Consider the following 10,873-nt stretch of genomic DNA (forward strand, 5'->3'; position numbering starts at 1 on the left):
AAAAATGTCCCATGTTATCCTGTCCAAAATTTTCTGCATGTTCTAAGTCTTGTCCCTTCTATTAGTTAGGATTGGCAGAAAGCTCATGTTTGTTGTCATTTTTTAGTTCCCTCCAGACATCCTCCACTAAATTATGTTTTAATATGATACATCTCTAAATTTTACTGAGTTTGCAAACAAGAAGCAGCTATATAAAGAGCATCTCTGCATTTTCAGCAAAACTGTCATTAAAGACACCCCCCAGTATGTTTCTTTCCATTGTACAAGGAGCCCCATGTTAAATTCCTTCCAGAATTCACTTCTAGGAAAAAGTTTCTCTCTGTTGATAAACTAGTTTATTTCTTTTAATCAAAATGTCCTACATCATTCTTTATAGTTTCCCTTTTGCCTTGATTACTTTAAATTTAATTAAATGCTCATTTACAATCATACTAGTCTATTTGGTATATTCACTTGCTTCAATCTGTTTATAATTTTTAAAAATTTCTTTGCATTTCAGTAGTTAGAACGAATATATGTCTTTCATTATGAGCCAGCGCAAATCCATTTTGCACAGAGGTAGACTGTGATTGAGAAAGCAAATACTTCACGTTGTCTTCTTCCTCTGCACCTCCAGGCACAGCTGGAAGCTGCCTGCGCAAGTTCAGTACCATGCCCTTCCTGTTCTGCAATATCAACAATGTCTGCAACTTCGCTTCCCGAAATGACTATTCCTACTGGTTGTCCACTCCAGAGCCCATGCCAATGTCTATGGCACCCATCGCTGGGGACAATATTAGACCGTTTATTAGCAGGTGAGTTGAGCATTTGTAGGAGAAGATATAAAATTGAAAAAGGAAAATCTCTTGTAGTCTAGACAGAGATTTTTTTTTATCCACCCCCAAAACATTTAATCCATTACCATTCAGTCTATTAATTGTGATAACTGAGTTTTATAATTGAAACCAGCCATAAAACTCATTCAATATAAAAGTGAGTTATCCTCTTTAAAAATTATAGTGCGAAACCACGAAGGCATAATACCCATGTTGCTTTGGAACAGAATTCACATCTCAGGTGACTCACCGCAGTGGTTGTCTTTCCTTCCATGAGCAAAGCAATGTCACTGGGGTCCTCGGCGAGCATTCGAGCAGTATTTTCAACTTTTCTTTTTAAATAATTATCTCTCTAAGGACTCTTTCAAGACCTTTTCCTGAATTGCCCCTAACCCCATGAAATAAGAAATATATTTAATTATTGTTAATTACAGTAAAATATGCAGAACATAAAATTTATCATCTTAACCATTTTTAAGCATACAGCTCAGTGGCATTTGATGCAGGAACTTAAACAGGGATGTGAGGTGGTCCCTATGAAGCTGTAATACCACAGACATACTGTATATCTATATTTTATACATCAAGTGATTGCATAGGTTTATTGTATACACCAAAATGTGTACATAGTCAGATTTTTCTCATAATCTTCTCCGCCACCAACTTTTACTGTCTTGGTGCATTTGACTGAGCAACTTCCCAAATTTAGTGCTTTCCGCACTAATTAATACCTGAAGTGTGTTTTCAGGTCCTTAAGAATCTGCCTACGAGTAAATAAGATGGAAAATTGAAATTATTGTGACTGAAAAGCACGTGATTGTCCTATCTTTGCTTCTTACCTTATAATTAAAAGTTGATTCCTTAGTTATAAGCAAAAGTAAATGAAAAGTGCCAAGTAGACAAATTCATTCAATTAAGAAGCTATTCTCTAATTTTACTTTTACATGCTAAGATAATAAATGTTAGAAAGAATAACAAGACAGGACAAATTTGCCCCAGGAAAGTGAGAGGGAGAAAGAATGTAAGCTTTTCTATATTCCCTTTAAAGAAAAAGCAGCCTTTGAATGTGGCATATTAGCTAAGAAGCATCATGCAGTCACAGGGAAAGGGAACAAGAGTGCTTGAAGCCAGCCCTTCCTTGTGTTGGGCCGGCAGCATTGTGGCCACCAGTCACTTGACGTTTGTTCAGGGGAAGACTGGATAGTTATGGAGTCAGTGAGCCCAGCATGTAGGAAGGCAGAGCCTGGAAGATCACAGGCTTATTGTACCACGTAGGACCCAGAAAGCTGGGGGATGCTGAATACATAAGAAAATCGTAAGTTTTCGATTGCCTTACATTAAGATATGTCTGTTATTTTATGAGTTTTAAATGGGAAAAATCACATATTACACTTCTAGAGTAGAACTTTTCAAAACACAGACAATACTTTACATGTGTCAGTGAAGGTCTGTCAACTGTTCCATTTTGAGATTTTTCTTGCTCGGAACCATGCTAGGTGCATGAGAAGGAAAACTAACCACTTTTGTGTTTTTGTTTAGCTTTCCTTGGACAGCAGGTAGAGAATTATTTTTAATTTTTGTTTCCTATTTATCTTTTTGATAAAATTGACATTTGACCTTGATTTGGTGGAGGACACAGGGGTTCTGGCATGCTTGGAATTTTCCAAAAACAGGTTCTCAGAAGACTTGTGTCTTGGATTTGCTTTTCTTTGTGGACCCATTACTTTCAGTAAGATACAACTGGCTCTGTAAGCATGACTTGTTAAAATGTCCCTATACTATACATTTTAGCCTCTTTACACCTTTCTGGTAACTGATTCATAAAAACTCGGTATTAAGGGACCTTACAAGTCACATCCTTTAAGCCTGCTATGCCTTAAGCCATATATAGCTTGAATTTTTTTTTTAGGGCGGGGGTGGTAATAATGCTGCTGGTTTTCCTGGTCTCTGCACAAGCAGTTGTCGATGATTATGTAACTTAGGTTTCCATTGATTTCTCAGAACTTACATGTTTCTTCTGAGGACTTTCTTTTGGGGAAATCCTGAAGCTTAATTTTACAAATAGTAAATAACACAAAATCCTTCATTTTAGGAAGAAAAGATAGCAACTTTTATGCTTTCATCCTGAGAATAGGGCAAAATCTTCTAAGTACTTTCTGGCTTTCTAAAGACAAGAGTCATCATAACTACCGATTAATTGTTGTAGCAGAAAGACTGCTGGTTTGAGAGCAAGAACTGAGTTCTAATTGTGGCTTTGACACAACTAACTGTGGCCTTAGTTTCCTCATAAATTATATGGGGAATTAGACTGTATGAATTTCAAGGGACTGTACAGCTCATTAACTCTGCGATTCTCTGCTTCCTAATCACCCATCTGATGGGGTTAAGACCACCTTCTCTACAGCCACTTGAATCCCCGTAGCCCAGAGGGAGCCTTTCCTCCACGCTACATTTCTGCTCTCTGTGTCTGGCAGACAGATGGTGGCAGATGTATAAGGCCAATTTCAGTAACCGTTGTTTAACTGAGGCTTTTAATTCATCTGCATTTGTGTGAATAAAATAGAAAATTGCACACCACACACACACACACACACACACACACACACAGAAGTTCATGGAAAATCGAATGACTAATTTAGGCCCTGTTCCCACTCCTCATCCATTTTCATGCAAATGTTCCATCACAACTAGGTGTAATTATTAACACCATTTATAGTCATTTATCAGCACTGTTAACACTCTGCTCATTTTGTGACTTGAATATAATTATTTTCCTGCTGGTGTTTAATTTTTTTTTTTTTTTTACAAAACATTACCTCACCATCAAAGGGTTCCCTTAGTTGAGTGGGTCTGAGTCAGAACATTGTGGGTCGTTTTAATTTATTCTTGGGTACAGTCCCAGTGGCCGAGTATGAGGCAGTCTGGCTTGGGAAGTGTCTGTCCTATGGAAGAGGGGAGGGGTGTTCTTTGGGACGTACTCCAGCTGCAGCAGTGAGTGCTGCTGACAGCCTCTGCCTGGGGCAGGGTCTCCTCATTGGGCAGGGTCTCCTCAGTGGTCTGTTTGCTCCAGGTTTAGAACGAGTCTCCTGGAGGAGACTCTTGTGGACATCCAGCCTTGAATGCGTTATTTGTCTTAGTTACTTTAAGTCACTAAATGTATTTCTTATATCGTATATAATTCCTAGCTTAAAACAAATTGCTGCATTCTGGAAGTGGTAGTACTTTAATTGTTTGCTGAAATATTTGTTTATTGTTGAAGAATTGGAAAACACCAAAATGCACAAAGGAAAAAACAAAAAACAGAAGTCCCCTGTAGCCCAATCCCTCCAGGTAGATGGCCACTGTTACAGCCTGGCCTACCCATGTTCTTCCCCCAACGAGGCAGATGATTAAATCACAAGTGTTGGATCTATTTTTGAATTTCATATTATAATACTGAGATGAGCTTACAAAACCAACAAGAAGGCTTTAAGGCTTAGAGTCCAGGCAGTGGGAACGTTATCCATTTGACAAATGTGTAATCGAATCAGAAAGATAGAGTGAACAGATTGACTGCAAATAACGGGAAAAAGAATAAACTGGTTAAGGCTTTGTCCTGGGCCGTCCCTTCAGCTGCGCTGAGTGTCTGCTTTGGTACCTTCCAGGTGTGCGGTGTGTGAGGCGCCAGCCATGGTGATGGCCGTGCACAGCCAGACCATTCAGATCCCTCCATGCCCCAACGGGTGGTCCTCGCTCTGGATTGGCTATTCCTTTGTGATGGTAAGCGGTCGGGGAAACTCCGTATTTCCCTGGAACAGCCACTCACTAACACCCCCACCTCCTCTCTCAGAATGCCACCAGCCTCTCAGTTCTGTGGATCACACTGCTGAGGCTGGTCTTCCCTTAACACCCCAAGAGCCCAGCCTGCTCTGCTCGAGACAGCAGTAGTTCCAGTGTTCAGCCAGTGTCCTCCTCTTGTCTTTGGAGCAGCTGTTTTGGGACTAAGGAGCTGGGGTGACATGATGACATTCTCTAGAGTCAGAGAGAAGAGGAGAGGAACATGCATGTGGGGGGTACGCATTTACTAAAACACATGCAAGCCCGAAGGCAGAAGCTTGAGTCAGGAAGAAAACACCTAAATATTGGCTAATGGCATGCTGCCTCCTCCGGGCCAGTCAGGAACCTGAGTGTCCATACCCTTCGCGTGGAGTGAGACTGCTCTCCTATCATCTAGCTGTCTCAGATGCCAGACCCCTTGGATGTGCCCTTCCCCAGAAAAAAAACAATCACAACAGGAAACATGGTTCCTGTTTGAGATCCCATTGTAGTTTCTTATTTTATTTTATTTCTTTAATTAGAGTATCGATTGAATATATGAAAGCTCTGAACTTATAAGGTCAGATTATACTAGAATAACTCCCAGTAAATGATCCTACACAAATACTTTCCACATCATCATTATAAGCCATTGCACCAAAATGCAATTCAACAGTTACAATTGTAGATATTCATTTCTCTCTTTCCGATATAACAAATATAAGATCTTGGTTACCTTATATAATTTTGTTTAGAAAGTCTGATTTCACATCAGTTGGTTCCAGAATCATTTGCACATTTAGACTGTTGTGTCAGGTCCCAAGTAGGAAGAGGTTTCAGTGTTTCAAAAATGAGACATAGTGAGGACAGCATTTCTGTAAATTCTCATGAAGCTGGATCGGTCATCTCCTGTTGTGGGAGGAGCGGTTAGTTGATTTCTGGCGCTGTGCCGAGTACTGACTGCCATGCCCAGTGCGTGGAGCAGGGACTGGCTTGCAGGCTGTGGGCAGTGTGGGGATGAGTCTGTTCTGTGGTGACTGCATGAGGCAGGCAGAGCTGGCCTTCCCAAAGGGAGCATCCTGGCTTCTCCCTGGGAGCAGTGAGTGACTTTCTCTTCTACTCCGGGTGGGAATTGCTAACACATGGTCATATTTATTCTGCAGCACACCAGTGCTGGTGCTGAAGGTTCTGGCCAAGCCCTCGCGTCCCCTGGGTCCTGTCTGGAAGAGTTCAGAAGTGCACCGTTCATCGAGTGCCACGGTCGTGGAACTTGTAATTACTATGCAAACGCTTACAGCTTTTGGCTTGCCACTATAGAGAGAAGTGAGATGTTCAAGTAAGTTGGAGTGACTCTCTTTCATAGGACCCTCACCCCCTTTCATGGTTTTTATTTTTAATCACCTATGATCCACATATTTTCCAGCGCAAAGTCTTAAAGATAGTTATAAAGCAATAATTAGGAATGCTTCTTCCACATGTAGTAATGAATATTTTATTCAGTTCTACAGGGTCAGATAACTGAGACAATTTTCAAATGCAGAGCTTAGGTGACAGGCTTAATTCTTTCATTAACTAAAAAACCGTGGAAGAAAAAAGATCATTTTTCTGTGTGAATCCACTAGAATACAATTAAAGCAATTAAAATCTTCAAACAGAGCTTTTAAAAATATGGTATATTTAACATTCAGAGAGAGAAGTGAACAGCATTCATTTTCATTGCATTCGCAACACTGAATTTAATGTGTTGTGTGAGTTCTGAGGGACTTAACGAGACTTCGTTTTTTAGACCCGTGCAAATAAAAATTAATTTCTATACAAATGCAGCTGAAATCAAAAAGGAAGACCTTTCTTTCCTTTCTTTTCATTTACCAAAATTTCACCTTTAAAACAACCGTCTAAGTGGCTGTTGCCCTTGTGGAAGTTAATTTGGAGGCTGGCCGGGTCTGTAATGGACAGGAGCACCTAATGAGTCCTCTAGCCTTTAGTTAGGACCAGTTGCAGCCCCTGCTGGAGCAGAGACAGGAGGCCTATGTAGTCTGAACAATTACATACTATTATTTCCAAAATAAATTCTTCTTACCCCTGGAGATAAGCCTTCCTGTCTTTACCTTTTTGGAGAGAATCTTGTGGCGCTCTGCTATGATACTATCTCTTTGTAACTTAGATTATAAAAGGTGAAGCAACACACTCACCGTTGGTCATTTTTTAAGCATCAAAAAATTACCAGGTGTCTAATTATTAGCTTACATGAGATCTTTTAGGTAACTGGAAACTTGGCATCAACTCCAAAGGTAGAATTAACCAATAGTTATCAAAAGGAGCACTTGGTACATGCTTCAACACCTAGAGCTTTGCATTATAGGGTAAACAGGTAAAAATAAGAGTATTTTTTTGAATGAGCATCCTGGTACAATGAACTAAAATGCCTTCTTAACAAAATTAGGTAAGATCCCATTAACTTAATAGTTAATTTGGGGGCACTAGGATCTTCATCAAAAGTTGCTAAAACAAAGCAGCCTCAATTTTAGGGCAAAGTATTCTTATTATATGACTACTCTAATTTTAATAGAATTCTATTAGTGTCAATTTTAGTTCAGACTTGACCTTTCAACAGTCAAAATAAGGTAGAATTTCTAAGATCAAGGAAGCATTAAATGTCTTCCTTTCTCTTTGGCCCTCAGTCAGACCACCTGCATATAAATCCTTCAAATTTGTGAAAGGATTTCGAGATCTAGTTAATTATTCCAGGTTTGTTGTTCATTACATCATTCCACAAATATTTAATAAGTACTTACAATGCATAAGTGTCTTTTTCTTCCCCTGGAGTTTATGATCATGTTGAGAAGGTAGAAAGTTAAACTCTAGCTCAAGGAGGCAGGGAGATGCAGTGGGGAGTGGTTGAGACTTTGCAGCCAAATAGACGTGCAATGATGTTAGCTGTGCCCTTACTTGCTGTGTGCTCCTGGGCATGTCACTAACCTCAGGGCCCGGGAATGGGGAACGAAGATTGATAACTTGTATCGCTCCATGCGTCATGAAGGCCACGTGATGCCCCCAGCATGGTGCCCTCTCAGAGTCAGGCTGAATAATGGCGGCTGTTTGCCATGGGGCTGGGGCCCATGACTGCCTGATCCCTTGGAGATCTCCAAGTGGGTGGGAGGGCTGAGGAACTCTCCTGCCTTTCTGACAAGTGGAGAAGTGACATCTGGTTGGTTTCTGTGCTGCATTTTAGGAAGCCCACGCCATCCACCTTGAAGGCCGGGGAGCTGCGTACGCATGTCAGTCGCTGCCAAGTCTGTATGAGAAGAACATAATGAAGCCCAGCCCTCAGCTAACGTCACAACATGGTGCTATTTCCTCCTGTTCCCCTTCCTCTTTTTTTAACAGCAACGAACCCTAGAAATATATCCTGTGTACCTCACTGTCCAGTATGAAAACCGTAAAGTGCCTTATAGGGATCTGCGTAACTAACACACCCTGCTTCATTGGCCTCTACTTGCTGAAGGAGAAACAAAGACATCGATAAGCTGTCAATAATGACATACCAAATGGCACTTTTGATGAAATAAAAATATAAGTCTGTTCTACAATCCAGTGCACTGATGTGTAAAGTGAGAACTCCATCAGAAAACCAAAGGGTGCTAGGAGGTGTGCGGGGCCTTCCATACTGTTTGAACACCCGTTTTCATTCTTGTATGATAATAGATTCATTTATCACCCAAAGATGAAATGTTTGTTTATGTCATTGTCTAGCTGTTTCAAAATTCAGGTCCCTTGATCTGTACAAATAATAGTCATGTAAAAATGGTGTTTCAAACCTCCAAATGTAATTACGGGCTCAGCAGCCGTATTTTCCAACTGCCAAATATACATTTAGGTCTTTCTGCTTCGTGTGGTACTACGCAGCTGCTTTTGCAGAAATCACAAATAACCTGTGGAATAAAGATGGTCCAAAAGTAGGCAGAAATTAAATATATATATATTTTAGTAATTTATATAGATGTCAGCAATTAGGTCAAGTTTTTAGTTTCGGTTCCACTGTTAAAATAAAGCTTACATAGTTTCTTCCTTTAAAAGACTGTGTTGTCCTTTAACATAGAGTTTTAAACACTAAGGTGCTGAATGTGAAACATCAGTTTTCACTGTTCACCTCCAAACCAACAATTGTGTGTTGCCAAAACCAAACCCAGGTTCATGAATATGGTGTCTATTACAGTGAAACATGTACTTTGAGCTTATTGTTTTTATTCTGTATTAAATATCTTCAGGGTTTTAAACACTAATCACAAACTGAATGACTTGACTTCAAAAGCAACAACCTTGAAAGGCCTTCATTTGATTAGTATTCCTCATTCTGCAGCCCGATGTGAAAAACAGCTCTGTTGAATCAAAATATCAGTATTTTTACATGTAAGCACAATCAGGCGGCTTCCTTGGTTTTTCATGAGCTGTGTTCAGACTTCAGCAGGGGAACGGATGGATTGCAGGAGAGCAGAATTGGACCACTATGCCTGAAATGACATTTCACTAAAAGTCTCCAAAACGTTTTTAAGACTACTAAGGCCTTTTATGTACTTTCTTTAAATGTGTATTTCTTAAAAATTCAAATTTGTAATAAAACTATTTGTATAAAAATTAAGCTTTTATTAATTTGTTGCTAGTATTGCCATAGAAACATTAAAAGAAAAGTTACTTCACTAGCCACTAATAAATTTGTAAGCTTTGCATACCTTAGAGCATATTTAGTTTGCAGTTCTTCCAAACAAGTCATAGACCGGGTATAATTTATAGGAAGTACTACAAAGAAAAAAGCTTGGTCTTCTCCTTCTTCCCTCCCTCCCTCCTTTCCTTCCTCCATCTATCCATCCAGGCAGCCAATATCTATCTGTCCATCTCTTCATTCATTGTATGTATACCGAGGGTTTGCCACTTTTCAAGGACTGGTTAGTTGCAAAACAAACAGAAATGAATAACACATATGTCCCACCATTAAAAGAGGATCCCTTAGGGGTTAGAAATGAGATAGTAGTTATGCATTGGATAGGTCTGGGGCAGAAGGGTGGCTTTTAAGTCTTAATAAAGTAGGAAAGAAATAACATGGCAAGTTTCTTTTTCTCTGGTGATCTAAGCTTCAGTTTAAACTTGATCAAAATATGATCCATGGAGAAGGAGTGTGATACTGCATACTCGAGAAAAAGCTCTAAATATTATAATGTTTGTGGTTATACCCAACAGAGCTGTAGTGAGGATGAAATGGGATTAGCTGCAAGCAGATAACACAGTGCTTGATCAGGAGACATTGGTCAAGGTCGAGTTTTGATCGCTTCCCTCCCATCTTTCATAAAACTGATGAAGAGGGGTCATTTGCTCTCCTTAATATATAGTATATAGATAGAAGAGGAGAAAACTGAAATCATTAGGCTCAGTGTCTACCAAAGTTACCGAGAAATATTAAACACCTTCATGTTGTAGCCATTTCAGAGCATTTCTTTTCATTTCTGTGTGTAAAACTAATTTAATCATACATTATCATTTATTATACACAGTTTGCTATAGATAGGAAAGTACAAAGAAGATAATATGATACCTTGAATCTCAACATTCAGATCCTGTGTATATTATATTTGTTATTCTGAGAGGTTTTAATGTTTCATTTTTTAAAATATCCTGCAGTACAATTGACTTATTTTGTTATATAATACAGTTCTATGAATTGTAGCATATGTATGGGTTCACATAACCATTTTCAAAATCAGCACACAGAAGAGTTACATCACACCAAAAAACTCCCTCAAACTCTTGCAATGTCATAATACACATTGCCACCAACCCTGGCAATGAACCACTGAACTTTTCTCCATCAATATAGATTTGTCTCTTTAAGAATGGAATAATAGAATGTATACTTTCTGAGGCTGTCTTCTTTCACTTAGCATAATGCATTTGACATTCATCCAAGTTGTGTATATCAATAGTTTGTTCCATTTTATTGCTAGAATGATTACATTTTATAGATGTACCATGCTTCGTTTATTTATTGACCTGTTGAAGGACATGTGAGTTGTTTCTAGTTTGGGGTGTTTATGAATAGAGAATAAACAGTCATGTTCAGGGTTTTGTGTGAACATAAGTTTTTTTTTCTTTAGGAAATACCCCATGCTGGGATTGCTGGGTCATATGGTAAGTGTATGTTTAATGCTAAAATGAACTGCCAAACTTTTCCAAAGTGGCTGTACCATTTCACATTTTCACTAGCAATGTAT

General features: G+C 39.2%; 1 protein-coding gene across 1 annotated transcript in view; it reads left to right on the plus strand.

Moving 5' to 3' along the window:
- The window catches only part of COL4A1 (collagen type IV alpha 1 chain), a 137,605-nt gene extending 128,261 nt beyond the window's left edge, over positions 1 to 9,344 (plus strand). Inside the window, exons 49-52 of the mRNA XM_016145258.2 lie at positions 617 to 794; positions 4,460 to 4,574; positions 5,774 to 5,946; positions 7,843 to 9,344. Of these exons, the coding sequence (XP_016000744.1) occupies positions 617 to 794; positions 4,460 to 4,574; positions 5,774 to 5,946; positions 7,843 to 7,924 (548 nt within the window). The 3' untranslated portion in view covers positions 7,925 to 9,344. The remainder of the gene's footprint in view (positions 1 to 616; positions 795 to 4,459; positions 4,575 to 5,773; positions 5,947 to 7,842) is intronic.
- The last annotated feature ends 1,529 nt before the right edge of the window (positions 9,345 to 10,873 follow it).

The sequence above is a fragment of the Rousettus aegyptiacus genome, unplaced genomic scaffold (assembly GCF_014176215.1).
Source record: "Rousettus aegyptiacus isolate mRouAeg1 unplaced genomic scaffold, mRouAeg1.p scaffold_m13_p_11, whole genome shotgun sequence".
Classification (NCBI taxonomy): Eukaryota; Metazoa; Chordata; class Mammalia; order Chiroptera; family Pteropodidae; genus Rousettus; species Rousettus aegyptiacus.